General features: G+C 43.6%; 1 protein-coding gene across 11 annotated transcripts in view; it reads left to right on the top strand.

Annotated features, from left to right (window-relative positions):
* Positions 1-14,824, top strand: part of usp24 (ubiquitin specific peptidase 24) — a 101,542-nt gene extending 86,718 nt beyond the window's left edge. For all 11 annotated transcript variants that reach the window (XM_084067657.1, XM_084067661.1, XM_084067662.1 and 8 more), the window contains 12 exons: positions 1,829-2,036; positions 2,420-2,509; positions 2,805-2,907; positions 3,171-3,292; positions 3,934-4,047; positions 5,607-5,672; positions 6,986-7,052; positions 7,867-7,945; positions 8,824-8,899; positions 9,022-9,108; positions 11,092-11,202; positions 13,338-14,824. In XM_084067657.1, the coding sequence (XP_083923783.1) occupies positions 1,829-2,036; positions 2,420-2,509; positions 2,805-2,907; positions 3,171-3,292; positions 3,934-4,047; positions 5,607-5,672; positions 6,986-7,052; positions 7,867-7,945; positions 8,824-8,899; positions 9,022-9,108; positions 11,092-11,202; positions 13,338-13,400 (1,186 nt within the window). In that variant the 3' untranslated portion in view covers positions 13,401-14,824. The remainder of the gene's footprint in view (positions 1-1,828; positions 2,037-2,419; positions 2,510-2,804; positions 2,908-3,170; positions 3,293-3,933; positions 4,048-5,606; positions 5,673-6,985; positions 7,053-7,866; positions 7,946-8,823; positions 8,900-9,021; positions 9,109-11,091; positions 11,203-13,337) is intronic.
* The last annotated feature ends 3,472 nt before the right edge of the window (positions 14,825-18,296 follow it).

Raw genomic sequence — 18,296 nt, forward strand, 5'->3', positions numbered from 1 at the left:
GAAAACTGTTGAGATTTAGGAGACATGTAGAATCGGCTTCAGGTCTCAATGGGTGGCTTAATGATCAATCAATGTGTTGTGTTCCGACATAGTAGACTTATTTATTGGCGTCACTTTTTTAGATCGATGTTATATTAAAATCTGAATGTTTTGCCAGTTATTTGGGAGCCCACTTGCAAATACCCTTGCGGCCCTCTGCCTACAGGTTGAGAACCACTGTTTTAGAGTACGGTAGCTGCGGCTGAGAGTCTGCTCTCCTAGTGACGTCTGATGCCACAGAGTTGGCAGCTCACTGCAGAGTTCTCCTCAATCTAATAAATGCCCTTTTATCCTCCCTTCAGGCCAGGATCACTCCACTAACACAAGAACAACAACTACTAACAGCCGCAGTAACTTCACTCTCTTCATTCTTCAACCTCTCAAATACACTTCCTCATTAACCCATTGAGACCTGAAGCCGAAATGTCTTCTAAATCCCAACCGTTTTCTGAAAAAACGTACGTTTCTAGGTATATCAGTGGTGCTCAAACTTTTTCATGTCAAGGACCCCCAAAATTATATGTATTTGGCCGCCGACCCCCATCTCAAAATGTTTTGTTCCAGGGACCCCCAGAAGCAGTGATTTGAGTTAAAAATGTAGAATATATTCAAAGATTTGCACACAATTTCAAGATTTTTCAAAAATAGCAGATCTACAAGCTCGTAGCGCGGCACTCGGTGATGCGCTACGAGCTTGTATATCTGCTATTTTTGAATAGCCAAAGTGTAAAATAATGCTTTTTAGCTCAAATTGAAAATGTGACACAGATGGTTCTTCAGGTCTTAATGGGTTAAAAAAATGCTCTTTTCTGCATTTCTATCTTTTCTCCCTCTTCATTAGTCTCTTTTCTCCCTGTATTCTCTCTCTTCTCGCCCATCCTCTCTGCGGTCCTTCCTTCTAGCACACTGTTTCCAAAACAGCGGTTCAGGACCCATTTGTGGGTGGCGGATCAATGTTTGTGGGTCGAGTTAATGTCCCCTTGCTTTCGTTTACTACTTATTTAAAAAATACATATTTTAAACATTTTAAACAGAGAATTGAATATTTCATAAATAAAATCAGAAAATCTAATAATTCCATAATTAAATAAACATTTAAGAAGTAGTGAAAATAGCAGATCCACGTCTCTGTGCGCCGCGTTGTGAGCTTGTAACATTAACACTGAGGGGATTGATGTGGACTGGGCACGGCTGACCGACTCGATGCTCATTGGCTGAAAGAGTAGGCTTGGCTAGTAGGCTTGGCTCTGGAATGTAAACATGGCCCTGGCTGTGCCAGACGGTATATTTTACCCCAAATTCCCCAAATAGTTTACCCATAATGTGCGTGTGTGTGTGTGTGTGTGTGGGGGCGCGCGGGCGTGTTTGCACATGTACACGTATATGTAAGAGACAAAAGTGTTCGGTTTCATTGTTGTAGGCTGTGGCATTATAATTGCACTGCTCTAAGATGCAACAGTGTTACCAATGATACTAATGAAGGCTCTGTTCCATTTAGTGTAGCACAGTGGTTTCCACGACCCCCATAACTCTGAGAGTGTACAAATGGACCAAATGGACCCGTAAGGGTCCATTTGTACATTCTCGTAGTTACAGACCCGTAAGTGTCCATTTGGTTGTGTGTTCAACACATACATGAATTAGTCTTCTATGTGACTCGCCCCTACCCATATGACAGTCGCATTGACGCATCTCTCCAACAAACGGCCGCGGCCAATGAGGTGTTCAACTCTGAATTCTAGGAGTTTAATGCATTGCGCTTGTCTTTGTGTTCCTCCTCTCCTCTCAGGGTGTGCCTGTTGGAGTGCAGTGTTCGGGAGGTGAGGATTGTAGTGGCATCCATCCTTGAGAAGACACTTGAAAGTGCACTTCAATTTGGAGACCCTGGATTGGACAACCTGACCGACGCCCTGCTCTCCTTATTGGACAAAGACGTGCCCGAGAACGTCAAGAACTGCTCGCAATACTTCAGCCTCTTCAGCAACTTTGCCCAGAGGGTAATATTTGCATCGAGTCAATTATGTTTTTTTTCTTATTTGTTGTACAGTATGCAAACAAATAAGAAAAAAAACGATTTCATTCTGCTAAACTGCGATTACCAACAGAAGTATATTGGGGAATTTTAACATTTATTTTTCTGGGGCTTTACTCACACGTTTAGCTGTGTTGCTTATTCCACGATTGCACAATCTTTACAAGTTGTAAAGGTGACTAATCAACGATAACAACTATATAAAATATAATACAAACTGGTATTATTGAAAGGGAGATTTAATCGACCGAAGTTAAGTTTCCGAACTTTTTTTGAGGAATTTATATAGGGCTTAAGTGTTTAACTGCCCCTATTGTTTATAAGATATCGGAATCATTTCTCTTTCAGGGTTTCAGTTCTTGTCAGCTGTTGTTGAAACACTCTGCTTATCGTCGGATGCTCATCTTCCTGCTGGGACCTAACAGACAGAACAACCAGGTAAGACTGACAGCTAATAGAATCTGGCACTTTGTGCAATTCTAATAGTTCAACTATTTAAGGTGTATAAATGTTGTTGTTTGTTTCTCCAGCTGTTTTGCCTTAGACAGTTGAGTGACAAAGCTGAAGATGACAACATGAATTGTGGTCTTGGTTCATTTTGGCGTTCATGTGCGCCAGTAAAGTTAAAAACATAGAAAACTTTTCATACTTTTGTGTGACGCTGACGGGAGAGGAAAGCAGTGGGAGACGTGGACTTGTGTCAGTGAACACTCTTCTCTATTGATTTACGCAGAACCGACGCTGGAGTCCAGCCCAGGCCCGAGAGTTCCTGCACCTGCACAGCACTCTGGCCCTCATCACCCTGAACTCTGACCTTAAGATGCAGCAGACACAGAGTGAGACACTTACGCACGCGCGCGCGCGCACACACACACACACACACACACACACACACACACACACACACACACACACACACACACACACACACACACACACACACACACACACACACACACACACACACACACACACACACACACACACACAGACACTTCCGAATTCACACCCAAGTTTCTCAGAGACATGTATTGATTTTGTTTCATTTTCCATTGAAGCACTCTTGTTCTTACCTCAGCCTCTCTATTCTGTTCCACAGCTGCCGGAGTCTTTAAAACGAGTGTGAGCGGTGTGCAATCCTCCTCATGCCCTCTTCTACCCCTCCACACGGATGTGCAGGCCTCTCTCTTCACTGCAGAGGGACAGCCATACCTGCTTGAGGTGGGCCCCCCCCCACACACACACACACACACACACACACACACACACACACACACTTGGAACAGCTACAGTCTCATCAAGGGGTTCTTAGGAATTTTCAGTCATAGTAAAAAATAAAAATAAAAGTGTAGTAAAAGGCTTTGTTACTGTTTATGGCAGGGGTCTTCAACGTTTTCAGGCCAGGGACCCCCTAGCTGAGAGAGAGATGAAGCAGGGACCCCCTCTATATTGTATAAATTTGTGTTTCAGATAAACTTTTGCTGCTCTTTTTTTCCTCTACACCTATAACTCTTTGCCAAAAATAGCTGATCTACAAGCTCACAACGCCTCGCAGAGCGAGGCGTTGTGAGCTTGTAGATCTGTTATTTTTGGCTAAAGTTCTCCTCAGAAAAGGGATGCTAGGGTTCAAGTGGTTAATGTAAAAAAAAAAAATCATATTTGGCGGACCCCCTGTAGTAACTCTGAGGACCCCCTGGGGGTCCCGGACCCCCTGTTGAAGACCCCTGGTTTATGGTAATTCATAATGTATTTGGTTGAATTTAATTCAAATGAATCCTCAAAACAGTAAATCTAAGTTGGGTCATAGCCTACAGCAAAACCTCTCTGACCTGTGTGTTGTGTTGTGTTGTGTTTATTTCCAGGTGCTATGTGCCATGCGGGAGCTGTCCGGTCCTCTGTCCCTGCTGATAGAGATGGTGACGTACTGCTCCTTCTGCAACGAGCCCTTCTCCCTGGGTTTCCTGCAGTTACTCAAGGTAAGAGAACCTTTTCTGCATGGTTCTTCTTCAGCGCAGCTTATAGTTCGTCCTACCAACCATGTCGGACAGCCCGAGATGCATGTCCATCACTGAGCGTTGGGATCATAAACGGCACAAGACATCGATCTCATCATCAGGCACATTGGCAGCGTTGCCAAGTCCGCTTATTATCTCATTCACTGCCAATAGGCTCCATATTATGAAGACATTCACAGGTGTTACCAATGATACTAATGAAGGCTCTGTTCCATTTAGTGTAGAACAGTAGTTCTCAGATTTTTGAATTTCAGATTTCCACGACCCCCATAACTCTGAGAGTGTACAAATGGAACCAAATGGACCTTTACGGGTCCATTTGGTTCCATTTGTACACTCTCAGAGTTACACACCCGTAAAGGGCCATTTGGGAGTGTTTCCAGTGGGCCAACATGCACAATATCAGCACCCTGACTCCGTCTGACCAGAATGGAACAGAGCCTTCATTAGTATCATTGGTAACACCTGTGAATGTCTTCACAATATGGCTGCTGTGAATAGAGCCTATTACGTGTTTGACGTGTTTTTTTTTTCCAACGCCCACACCACCAATGGAGTTTTTGATGCGTTTTCGGTGTTAGATGCTAGATGGCGCTCTTCACTAACCTATGAGTCACTATTTGACTCGCATAGAAGCAGCAAATCACGTGACCGCCAAAAGAAAGCTACATTCACTTCCATTCTAAATGGATTTGGAAGAATGCCTTTTTCTCTGCTTTGAGTGCTTTCTGTTGCTTTTTGGCAAAAACAACCTACGTTCAACTGCCAATAAGAGACTCTGATACGTCTTTTAAAAACGATCGGTGGATGGATTGTTGTGAAAAATAATATTCTCTGATTTAAGGTTCGTGAAAACGCTCGGAATCACTGGCAAGGTCGGCTATAGATGTTTTTTTTTATTCTGGCAGTGAATGAGTTATAAGCGACTTCGGGTTTGTTTTGGGGTTGCGGTTGTTTGGGCTTGTTTCTCAAGTGTATTTGGGCTCGTTTCAGTTTTTTCTCTTTAACCCTAAAAATAAAAATAAATTGAATTGGGGGTCACTGGCACAAGATATTTTCATATTTTCAGTCTGTGGCCAAATACATTCATTTAGGGGGTCCTTGACATGACAATGTTTGAGAACCACTGCTCTAAGACAACAATAGGCAATAAAGTTTGATTGACTTGCCCTAGTCGTCTTATATTTGGCTTGTTTTCATAGGCCTTGTTTGCTCGTTTCTCTCGCAAAAGCTGGCAACACTGCACATTTAACCCTTTAAGACCTGCGGCCGAGTCTACAAATGCCTTCTAAATCAGTAGTTCTCACACTTTCAAGATTTTTCAAAACTGTTCAAAAATAGCGCCACGAAGTGACGCGCTGTGAGCTTGTATATCTGCTATTTTTGAATAGCCAACACTGGGCACTGTCTTCTACTCACCTGTTCCGCTCTGTTCTACTTATACAGCTGAAGTGCCTCCAGAACAATGGAGGCAAATGATTTTATCCATCATTTGTTTTTTGTATCTCTTTGAACTGTAGTCCCAGCTGGAGACGGCTCCCCCTCATGAACTAAAGAACGTCTTTCTGATGCTTCAAGAGCTGCTGGTGAGTAGTGAGCCTTTAGCCCCAGTAGTTCTCAACTGCTTTTGCACTGGGGACTCCATTCTGCACTGACCGGGAAGTCTGTAGCCGATGTATTAACTCACTGAGTGCCATTAACGTGTTTCACGTGTTTTTAGCGCTATGGCTCAACGTGCCATTAACGTGTTTGACGTGTTTTTGAAATATTATCATAAAAATGAAAAGAATTTTTTTTTTTTTTTTTTTTTTTTTTTTTTTGAAAAACATGTTCAGAACCCAAGATATCATCATCTGAAGGTGTGCAGCTCCATCCACTCCTTGTTTAACTTAGAACTAGAACTAGAGCTTCCTAAGCACTTTTTGTTTTCTGTGAAAAAAACTCTGGCACTTTTCAGAATCAATTCTGAAATAATTCTGGCAATCCTGGCACTCAATGAGTTAAATAACACCGTATTCCTCTCAACAAGTCAGAACATCACATTTGTAGCCGTTACATCTACAAAGCTACAATACAAGTTGAGCTGGCTTCAACTGCAGCTACAAAGCTATAACGGCCAAGTGTTATTTAACTCATTATTTCCTTGTGCTAGTTCCATGTTCTTTTTAACCCCAGGCTTTATTTTCCTTTGTATTTTTATCAGTGTAAAATTACTAAATTTGTTTACTTAAGTAAAAGTATCAATACTGCTATGTAGAAATACTGTGTTACAAGTAAAAGTCCGGAATTCAAAATTTACTTGAGTGAAAGTACAAAAGTATTGGTAACAAAATGTAATTCATTTGCCAAAAGTAAAAGTACCCGTTATGCAGAAGGTCCCATTTCACAAGTTTTCAAGTGTATACAATTTACAAAAATCATTTGAAAATAGTAGACCTACAAGCTCACAACGGGTCGCATCGCGACGCGTTGTGAGCTTGTAGATCGGCTATTTTCAAATAGCCAAAGTTTAAGGGCTGAAGTTTTGTAAGCTAAATCTACAAAGTAACTTGTGACTAAAGTAGTCAAATAATAGTAATGGAGTAAAAGTACAATATATTGCCTCTGAGATGTAGTGGAATAGAAGTAAAAGTACTGAACATTTGAAATACTCCAGTAAAGTAAAAGTACCTTAACATTGTACTTAAGTACAGCACTTGAGTAAATGTACTTAGTTACTTTACACCACTGATTTTCATCGCTTGATGATGTCATCAAATGTGTTGATCAACACTTGAACAGCGACTCCGCAACAGATACACTGCGTCGCTTTGTAGCGTTGTAGCCTTGTATCTTTTGTAGCTAGCCAGTGTGAACGCAGCATTGTGAAGTTTAATTCGCTTTTGTATTTTCCTTTCAGGTCATTGAAGACCCTCTTCAAACTCAGAGGCTGAAGTATGCCTTTGAGTCAGAGAAAGGCCTGTTAGGTAGGAATGCTTTGTTCTTCACTATACAAAAACCTGGTGCTGTGTTACCAGTAAAGGAAAGGAAAGCAAAGCATCATGCACAGCTTCTCAAGGGGAATTTCACTCCTACTGTATATAAGCCCATTCAACACACTTCCCTGGTTCTGTCTTCTAATCAATGGGGAGACTTCATTTTTCGATTTTATATGTTATTATGTTAATAATTTAAGTCATTTAAGGTTGCATCAAGGAGCCCTTTAAGTCCATGCATGAAATCCATGAAGAATAATGACGGTGTCCCTTTTAATTAGAAGTTAACCCATTAAGACCTGGAACGCATTTGTGTCACTTTAGCTTTCTTTGGCTATTCAAAAATAGCAGATATACAAGCTCATAGCGCACCACCGAGTGCCGCGCTATGAGCTTGTAGAGCTGCTATTTTTGAAAAATCGTGAAAATGTTTTTTTTATATTTTTTTTCCGAAAAACTGTTAGGATTTCGATTTTTTTTAGAAGCGGCCTCAGGTCTTAATGGGTTAAAATATCAGTCACCAGAACCAGCGACGTATGTTTTCAAGTCTAACATGGAGTTTGAAGTTGAATAGTGCTTATATGGGCGTGGGGCGTGTCTGATCAAATATCTAAATATTGAATCCAACAACTTGAAAACTTTCTGGGGTTTCGCTTTCACAGCAGTCAGAGTAGACTTGAAAATGACCCCAGAAGTGTTTAAAAAGTGAAATTTAAGCTCTGATGCGGTTAGGGAAATTTGAACTGTATTTACAAAATAAAAACAAATGTACTGACTGTCTGCTCTTCTACTTCTTCTTCTACAGCTTTAATGCACCAGAGCAACAATGTGGACAGCAGTCGCTGCTACCAGTGTGTCAAGTTCCTAGTCACACTGGCCCAGAAGTGAGTCTCTGTTAAGCTTACTTTATACAACCAAGAATAGCCAGGATTCCAAAGTCCTTCCACTACTTTTTAATGAAAATTGAAGGCACAGGCATACACGGATGCGTTTCGCCGTCACACCTTGAGTGTTGTTGAGCCATGCACCTGGTAAACTGTTGTTTGAATGGACTGAGTTTTGCTTCTACTTTGAAGCTTACTTTTTACACCATTGGGCACTCTGGTAGTTCCTCTATGGGGGAAAAAAAGATTCTCCATCTCACGACAGTGTCACTTGCCAAAGAGAACTGATCTTCAAGCCGTTGTTAGCTTGAAGATCAGTTCTCTTTGGTAAGTGTCTCCGTCATACTCTGGATTATAAATTTAACTTTGACCCATTCAATCCGGGGACGCATCTCTGTCATTTTAGGCTATTCAGAAATAGCCGATATACAAGCTCATAGTGGGGCTATTTTTGCTATTGATCTGCTATTTTTTGTGCAAATATTTGAATTTTTCTTTTTTTTCAAACAGACATTTGTAACTCAAATCTTTGCTTCTGGGGGTCCCTGGAACAAAATATTTTACGAATGTTCACTTTAAAAAAGATATATTCCAAGATTTGTACAAATTGTCACGATTTTTCTAAAATAGCAGATCTACAAGCTCATAGCGCGGCACTCGGTGCCGCGCTATGAGCTTGTATATCTGCTATTTTTGAATAGCCAAAGAAATCTTAAAATGACACAAATGATGCATTCCTGGGTCTTAAAGAGTTAAGGTTGCATATTCTTGTAATAGAACTAGAATAGTCCTTGCATAAAGGGCTTCGCCGTTTAACCGACGTAGTGAATATCAGTGAATGTTAAAGCAAACTCTGAATCTCCTCTCGCTTTGCCCAGGTGTGTCCCAGCGAAAGATTACTTCAAGGATCTGTCGGGTCATTGGAGCTGGGCGGTGCAGTGGTTACAGAAAAAGGCGAGTCTTATACGAAACACGACGCTACGTTAACGCGTCGTCTTTCAAAAAGGTTCTGACACTCTCTTAGCCTGTGTAACATCTTTTTTTTTCTGTGTTGTGACATTTCCTCTTCCTCTCAGATGTCAGAACATTACTGGACTCCACAGAGCAACGTCTCCAATGAGACGTCCACCAATAAAACCTTCCAGCGCACTATCTCAGCACAGGTACGCGCGCACACACACACACACACTGTACACGTTTTTCCTGTTTAGAGGATTATTTTTGGCGGGCCCTCCCAGACATGTTTTAGTTTAGTCGTCCCCCAAAGGAAAATTCACAGCACCAAAATGATAAGAATTGTGAATCAAATATGTATCCTATCCAAGAAAATATCTCCTGTATGGGGGGAATGCCAAGTGTGAGCGAGAAAATAGCAGCCAGGAGAATGAGACTAGCAGGACACTGGCCAAAGACATCAAGAACTGCCTGCAGAGAAAATTGGTGCTGTGGGAACCAACGCACGGTCATCGGTCACGAGGACGTCCTGCACAATGACATACAGTACGTGGATGTACTCAAGAATGATGCAGGAGTGCAAAAGTACCAACGAACTGGCCAGATGTATGGAGAACCAGGACGACCGGAAGCAACGATGGAGGGCTCGTCTGAGGACGACCTAGAGCAGGGGTCTTCAACAGGGGGTCCGGGACCCCTAGGGGGTCCTCAGAGTTACTACAGGGGGTCCGCCAAATCTTTGTGTGATATGATTTTTTTTTTTACATTAACCACTTGAACCCTACCCTTTTCTGAGGAGAACTTTAGCCAAAAATAGCAGATCTACAAGCTCACAACGCCTCGCGCTGCGAGGCGTTGTGAGCTTGTAGATCGGCTATTTTTGGCAAAGAGGTTTAGGTGTAGAGGGGAAAAAAGGGCAGACCAAGTAAACAAAAAAAGTTTAATCTGAAACACAATGTCATTCAATATGTAGTGGGGGTCCCTGCTTCATCTCTCTCTCAGCTAGGGGGTCCCTGGCCTGAAAACGTTGAAGACCTAGAGAGAGAGATTCAAGAAAGACGAGCTGCTATTTTCCTATCAACATTCAGTCACTAGGACTGTGGCCAATCGCCTGCCCTATTGAATGGTTTATGACATCCTAATCCCCTGCCCGCCTGTCGTCATGGCAATTAATCCCTCCCCACACACATGTTTCTGTGTCGACGTGTTGTCACTGCTGCCGTATCCTACTGACTCACCTGCCAGTGAGGAGCCCCCACTGGGAGGACGTAGAGCCTTTGTTCTACTCCCCCCGCCAAACACTCCCTACTGACGGTTGCCACCCCAGCCCGTGGGAGTACACCAGTGTTGATTTTGTCGACTAAAACTATGACAAAAAAATGTTCGTCGACTACCTTTTTTTCACTGACGAAAACTAAATAAAAAACGAATAAAAACTAGTCTATGATCACTAAACCATGACAAAATATATTGACGATTTCGTCAACAAATAAAAACTAGACTAACATGATCCAGTAGAACTAAAAGACATGTCATTTTATGTTTGGTTGCACTCGGGTGCTGCACTCTGAAAATAGCAGATCTACAAGCTCACAACGCGTCGCGCTGAGACGCGTTGTGAGCTTGTAGATCGGCTATTTTCAGCATGCAGCCAAGTGTAATATCAGCCATTACGACGCCACCAAGGCACCGCCAAAATACATTTTAGTCGACTTAATCACCTGTAGATTTAGTAGACTATAATATTATGATGTTTAGTCAACTAAAACTAGACAAAAACTAAAACATTTCAAATCTAAAACTAAATGGTATTTTATTCAAAAGACTATGACTAAAACTAAATCAAAATGTGCTGTCAAAATCAACACTGGTATAGACGCTCGACAAAGCCAGATGCACTGCGGTGGGTTCGAACCCCCAGTGTCCACGTTGGTGGCAGGCACATTATACCACTGCACCACCCGAGTGCTGATTTTAATTTTATGTTTTACCAGTTTTGGCAATTGGGGGTTCATTAGCATAACAGATATCATAGATTTCTGTCAAATAAGGTAACACAGACTAATCGGTTTGGAGCCAGGAAAAACTCTGCATACAAAACACACAACATTTCTGTGGGTCGTATCGGTTTTGGCTTCTCTAATTGTGTGTATTTATGTGTGCGTGTGCTTGCGTCCTACCCTGTACTGTAGGATACCCTGGCGTACGCCACAGCGTTGCTGAATGAGAAGGAGCAGTCTGGCAGCAGTAATGGCTCCGACGGTAGCCCCGCCAATGACAACGCAGACCGCAGCCTCCGACAGGTAAAGAGCAGACATGTGGGGCCATGACTCATCATATAGACGAATCCACAGACGCGCTGCCTGGAGCTGCCTGTAGGCGGCCATTGCTGCGGTGTCGCGTCCGCGTAGCGTTGACACCGCAGCAATGGCTGCGCGCAGGGCAGCGCTCTGTGCATTCGTGTACAGGCTCTATGCACAGCAGCCATATTATCACTTCCTTCACAGGTGTTACCAATGATACTAATGAAGGCTCTGTTCCATTTAGTGTGGCACAGTGGTTTCCACGACCCCCATAACTCTGAGAGTGTACAAATGGAACCAAATGGACCCTTACGGGTCCATTTGGTTCCATTTGTACACTCTCAGAGTTACACACCTGTAAGGGACCATTTGGAAGCCCATGAGGGTCCCTGGACCCCAACTGTAGACCCACTGGTGTAGCAGAGTGTTTCCAGTGAGCCAACATGCACAATATAGCACCCTGACTCTGTTTGACCAGAATGGAACAGAGCCTTCATTAGTGTCATTGGTAACACCTGTGAATGTCTTCATAATATGGCTGCTGTGAATAGAGCCTATTACAGTACATCTTGTACAACAAAGCAAAAAGCCAGGCTTACAAAAACTCTCCCTCAGTTTTAGAGGGGCTCGGCTATAACTCCCATGCTCGCCTACAGAATTAAAGCCCTTTCTGTTCGTTTCCGCTTTAACCCTTTAAGACCGGGAACGCATCTGTGCGTCATTTTTAGATTTCTTTGGGCTATTTTTGAAAAATATTGAAAATTTGTGCAAACCTTTGAATATATATCTTTTATTTAAAGCGAACATCTTTAACTCTGTTACAACTTCTGGGGGTCCCTGGAACTAAATATTTTAAGATAGGGGTCCACGGCCAAATACATATAATTTTTGAGATGTTAGGATTTAGAAGACATTTGTAGAATGCCCAGAAGCAAAGATTTGAGTTACACATGTTTGCTTTAAAAAAATATATATCCAAAGACCCACGATTTTCCAAGATTTTTCCCAAAAATAGCAGATCTACAAGCTCATAGCGCGGCACTCGGTGCCGCACTATGAGCTTGTATATCTGCTATTTTTGAATAGCCAAAGAAATCTTAAAATGACACAGATGCGTTCCCGGTCTCAATGGCTTAACTGTGTTGTCAATCACTTCATTTTGTGCATGGAGTGGCCTGACTCATGCTGGCATTTACAGAAGCAGTACTGTACATGTAAAACGGGTTCAGGGGAAATTATAAGTGGTGGGTAGTAATTATATCCCCGTTCTCGCTTGCAGAGTGTACTGTAGTGCACGCTGTTCTTTTTAGACACAAAAAAGCCTCTTTCTTTGTTCATTATTCATGGTTACTGATGGGTCATATTACTCATGATTCTCTCTCTCTCTCTCTCTCTCTCTGTGTTTCTGTGGAACAAGCTCCCCATTGCAGTTAGAGCTGCAGACTCACTTGCAATTTTTTCGCCGTAATCTGAAACAGTGGCGTACCCACTGTAGAGGCAGGACAGGCGGCCTGCCCAACTAGAAACCCCAAATATCCCGAAAATGTGTCATTGCGTGCTTAATGTCCTCAAAGTCACGCACCCAACAAGCTTTGAACTGAGCAGATTGGACCTTCCATTCCAGAGATAATGGCCAAAACATCTTGAAAACGGCAATTTTCGCCGGTTTTCGATCGCCGATTTTCGAGGGTGGGTGCAAAAAAAAAATCTCGCCTGCCCTAAATGCAATTCCTGGGGACACTACTGATCTGAAAACTCACCTCTTCAGACTCCACATATTGCCCGTAGCGCTTGACCTAGTTATGACGAGCCATGAAAACTTACCATGGTCATTTGTTACTTGATATGTTACATTTTAGACGGCAGGTTATTTAGACAGATGCTAGGTTTGTGATTAACTGGTGTCCTATAGTTTCAATGTACACATTGATATTTTGATATATGAATGGAGCAGTAAATCTTTGGATCACGCTATCTCCTGGTTCTGATGTCAAAAAAACGACATTGGTAGGCAAGCGTTGTATTTGAAAAGACGTTTTAAAACGTCATTGGCAGGCAGGCAATATGTTAAGAACGTCTGCTAAATTGTAATTTCTGTCTCTCTCTCGCTGTGCCCCCCCCCCCCCTCTCCCCAGGGTTCAGAATCTCCTATGATGCTCGGTGACTCGAAGAGCGATTTAGAAGACGTGGACCCATAGTTTTCCTCCAACCTGGCAACCAAATCCCTCCAATGGAGAGGCGGCGCAGCTCCCCGGCAGCCAGTAGAAAAAAAGAAAATGAAAAAAAAAAAAAACTGCACTTCACCACCTCCGATTGGTCAGGACATTTTTATGACTTCTAGGACAAGCAGCCAATCGGAACACTTTAATAATGGAGGCGGATCATTATTAACGGGGGAGGGGGGCAGGAAAAGGCTGACGGTGCGTGTGCGGGGGAAGAGGAAGAACCTTCCATACCTGATGATGGATGACTTAAGTTTATCCTTTTATTCATTCATTCGCTCTGAATGACCAGAAGATTTTTGAGGAACGAGGGGTTGTGTTTTAACAAAAGTTTGTTTGTCTGTTTTTTTTCCTCATTACTTGCCAATGTAACTACCGCAGACATCTTCATATTGTAAAGACTTGTTCCATATGTGTAATATGAAAATGTAAGATAATATTTTAAAGCCTCCTGTGCTCTCCTCCACAGCCACCTAAATAGCAAAAAAGAAAAAAAACACTGGGGTGGGCGTTATCTGCTCTTAGAGGAACTTCGCGTACAGCAGTGTGTGTGTACGTGCACGGAAACACCTGACAGTACACACACACACACACACACACACACACACACACACACACACACACACACACACACACACACACACGCACACACATAAACGCAAACAGGCTTCGCTGGGGTTTTTTAAGTATGCACTTTATAGTCCAAACCCAATCATATGATGTTCAGCAGCACTGGTCAGTTCCTCTGGGGGAACTGAGGAAGTCCCGCCTCCTCACATACATAAACGTATGTCCCTCCCCCTTCCTTTTTTTGTCGTTGGATCAAACAAATGTTTTCAGTGCCACATAATGCAGTCAGCCACACCTCGGCCTGATTGCATCCGTCTCCCCCCTGGTCGACTACTGTGTTTTACACATCGGAGTGCTGTCCGTAACTGTCCTGCACATAAGTAGACACAGGGCCAAAAATAAAACCCCACCCCCCGCCCTCCCGACAGATCCAGAAAGAGCCGTGGTGCGGGTGCCGGCACTCTTCCCCTGCACCCTCACCCCCTCCACCCCTCTCTTTCCAGCAAAGACGAGCAGCTGATTCGCTGGATTTTTATGATGCTCTGTTATTTGTTTTGTTGTTGTTGTTGTTTTTTTTGTGGTCTCTCTACTTTAGAGTGGATGAATTTTGAATTTGGAAAAAAAAGGTCGTTTCTTGGGGGTTTAAGGATTCATGCCTTATGCAAGAAAAAGCTGCTCTGTGCGTTGCATGAATGCAATATGCCTCGTGCAGAACCAAACTGGTGCGGCGGGCACATTTAGTGCCAACCGGAGGGGAACTCAGGAGCTTGTTTTATTTTTTTTTGTTGGTGCCAACCTAATGCATATACACACACACACACACACACACACACACACACACACACACACACACACAAATAAACACTATGCTACTGTATAACCTCTGTAGATGTAGATCACATGCAAGCAAAATGCATGTACACACTAACTCGCGCATAAAGAACCAATCCTCCTCTCTTCACTCTGTGCATTATCAGGTTTTTATTTGCCAACTTGAGTTTCTTCCTTCTTTTTTTTTTTTGTTAGTTTGTTTTTTTTGCTTTGCCTTTTGCTTTTTGTCTGCCTTTGGGGGGAAAAAAAACACACACACAGAGGGGCGTGACCCGAGCCCGAGTTCCACCTGAAAATTAACTCCAAATCATCACCATCCCACCGCCACCTCCCCCCCACCCCAACTATCGGGAGACCTTAAGTGCCTTAACCTCCCGATTGGTACCCTCAGCATCACGTCACTCGCCAGTCCCTGCAACCTGTGTCACCCCATCGTACGCATATATATCCGTCATTAGGATAAAGTGTAGCTGCCCTAGCCTGACTACAGCACTGACCCCCCCCCCCCCTATCTTCTCTCACCCCGGACATTCACCAACCCTGCAGCAACAGCCTGCATTATAGGGCTCTTCTCTCTCATCATCTCTCTCATCTCCTGCTAGTCCCAAAATAAAATAGACCACTCCCCCCCCCCCCCCCCCTGTGTGTCGCGTGCCAAGGACTGTAGGAATGTACTTGTTGGTATAGGCACTATGCACAGCAGCCATATTGGACAGAAATTGGGCCCCTTCCTTGCTTCCTTCACAGGTGTGGGAGGGTCCATTTGGTTCCATTTGTACACTCTCAGAGTTACACCCTCTCAAGGAACCATGAGGGTCCCTGGACCACACTTTGAGACCCACTTGTATTTCTAGTGAGCCAACATGCACAATATCAGCAACCCTGACTCTGTTTGACCAGAATTGAACAGAGCCTTCATTGGCATCATTGGTAACACCTGTGAAGGAAGTAAGAAGAGGCCCAATTTTTCTCCAAAATGGCTGCTGTGCATAGAGCCTATTTACCTGGATTCTGTGTGTATGGGAAAAGGGGGGGCGGTGGGTGTATGCAGTAGCCCCCCCCCCCCCCCCTCCCTCCACCCCCCTTATCTAAACAGGGTTTAAAGCTGGACAGGACAGGGTTGTTTTTGTTTTTTTTGGTTGGTGGTTAAAATGCTGCTTCTCTTCACGTAGCTTAAGACTAGAGCAGACACATTGTAGTGTTAGATTTACTGAATTGTGCTAGCCTGGTCGATTTGGGGGGGGGGGGGGGGGAAGCCACAGCGACACACCGAAGTTCCCGAAGACAATCGCCTTGTTTTTAGTGTGTTTGTTAGCCCCCGGAATGTCAACTTTGCTTTTAACATTCTGAGCTTCCCCAAGGTTCTTCGGTGTTCTGCATGTGGCTCCGATGTGGCGATGAGGAGGCAGACGAAAGAGCCGGCTCGGCATATTCAGCTCTCAGCTTTAACAGTTTAATGTTTACAATGTTGGGACCTACTTGGCAAATTTTTTATTTTATTTTCTGGGCTGGAGTCGACATGAGGTCCATTTGCTTATAGGGCTCCTGTTGCGTCCGTTGTCTTCAGTGCTGCCGCCTCCTCCGAGCCTGAGGAAAGTTGAGCCCCGATTTATACTTCTATCGTACTGTATGACGGAAATGATTTTGATGGCGAAAAAAAAATCTGCCATCTTGCGACTGGGTTTGGGATTATTTTAGGATTTTAACGATTCTGGTCACTTAACCCGTTAAGGCCTGAGTCCGATTCTTAAAATGTTTTCTAAATCCTAACAGATCTTTGAAAAAAATATAGAAAATATTCTTTTACGATTTTTCAAAAATAGCAGATCTACAAGCTCATATCTGCTATTTTTGAATAGCCAAAGAAACCTAAAGTGACACAGATGCGTTCCAGGTCTAAATGGGTTAACGATTCCCTCTCAACGGTCCGATTCCCTTAAACGGTTCCTATAGGGGTTTCCAAATGGACCCTTACAGCTCTGTAACTCTGAAACCAAATGAACCCTTAAGAGTTCCATTTGTACGCTCTCATAGTATAGATGGAACCACCGGTATAGTAATTGTCTAGCAGACGTGAAGTCCACAAACGGTTCCAATGTTGGATCCGGGTTCCTCCGGAGGATCCCAACCCTAACTGTACGACAAAAGTATAAAAAGTGTCTCCAGACACCCCCCCCCCCCCCCCCCCCAGCCCCATCTCCCTCTCTCCCTCTCTTATCTCACTAAAAGTTCTGAATGTGACCCTGGCTGCTCTCTCTGGCATTCGCATGCGTGACAGCGAAGCGGCGGAGGAGTGTGTAATCGTGACGGTGTTGTTCTGGTGGTGGTGGAGGGTGAACCAACCCCTCAATGTGGTGTTTGCTGTGTGAACTCTCGTTCGTGCTAATTTTCTCACATAATCTCCCTGCGCCTCCTTCTCTGTGGCTGGTCATGTGCTCTCAAATGGGACTCTGTGTGTGGGTGTGGGTGTGTTTGTGTGTGTGTGCGTGTGCGTGCCGCTTGAGAGAAGGGGGGGGGTCCCTACCTAGTACCTGCCTACCGTGGGGGACCAGAGAGGCCTGTGAAGGATGCAGCCCCTCCTCAAGACTGGCAATGCTGGCCCAAAGCGCCTCTCCTAAGTTTGCCCCTCCACAGCACCTGTAGTCCCTTTTTAAAAGACTTGCAATCAAATCTTTTCTTTTTATCAGTGGGGGGGGATGCAGGGAGGGAGCGAAGGGTGTAATTGCATGGGTGGGGGGAGGGGGGGGGCTCCGTATATATGGGTTTTTACTCTGTCACTCAACTTTGGAAAAATTCACATCTGAAAGTCAAACCCTGCCCTACGGCAGGATTCTGTAATGCATGTTAAAAAACCCTGTTTTAATTTGTACATCAGAGTTTGATTATGGGGAAATTTGATATAAAATAAACTGGAATGCACAGCCTTTTGTAAACATGGAATTTCTTTCTAATATATGGTCAGGTTTTTCAGTATTAACTAGTAGTGCAGTTGCCTGTTAGAGTACTTAGTGCAACAGTACAATACTTAAAGCTGAACTATGTAACTTTCCTCTTCTACCCCGGATTTGAACCCGGCAACTCCTGACATTTTTACCATTGAGCCAATAGAGCCTGCCTGCTTGCTCAGGGGATAAATTGAATCTTGACCATCTGGTCAAAAACCGTGTCAGATCCTGTGTCTAGGTGAGACATGACCTTTGACACGATCTAAATGTCTCAGTAGAAGAGCAGAGAGACAAAATACAACCACCCCGATTGTATGTTATATTGCATTAGCATACTAGACAGATTGGACAAAATTACATTTTATTCATTAAAAAACTGTTACAGTACATGGTACCGCTTTAAGTCATGTATGATGCACCAACTTGGGTAAGTTCGGGCCGGTGATATCCATCACCGGCCAGGTCAGTGGTTCTCAAACCTTTTCATGTCAAGGACCCCCAACTTGACACTTATTAGCTCGCGGAC

The sequence above is a fragment of the Gymnoscopelus microlampas genome (genome assembly GCF_963454915.1).
Source record: "Gymnoscopelus microlampas genome assembly, chromosome: 9".
Classification (NCBI taxonomy): Eukaryota; Metazoa; Chordata; class Actinopteri; order Myctophiformes; family Myctophidae; genus Gymnoscopelus; species Gymnoscopelus microlampas.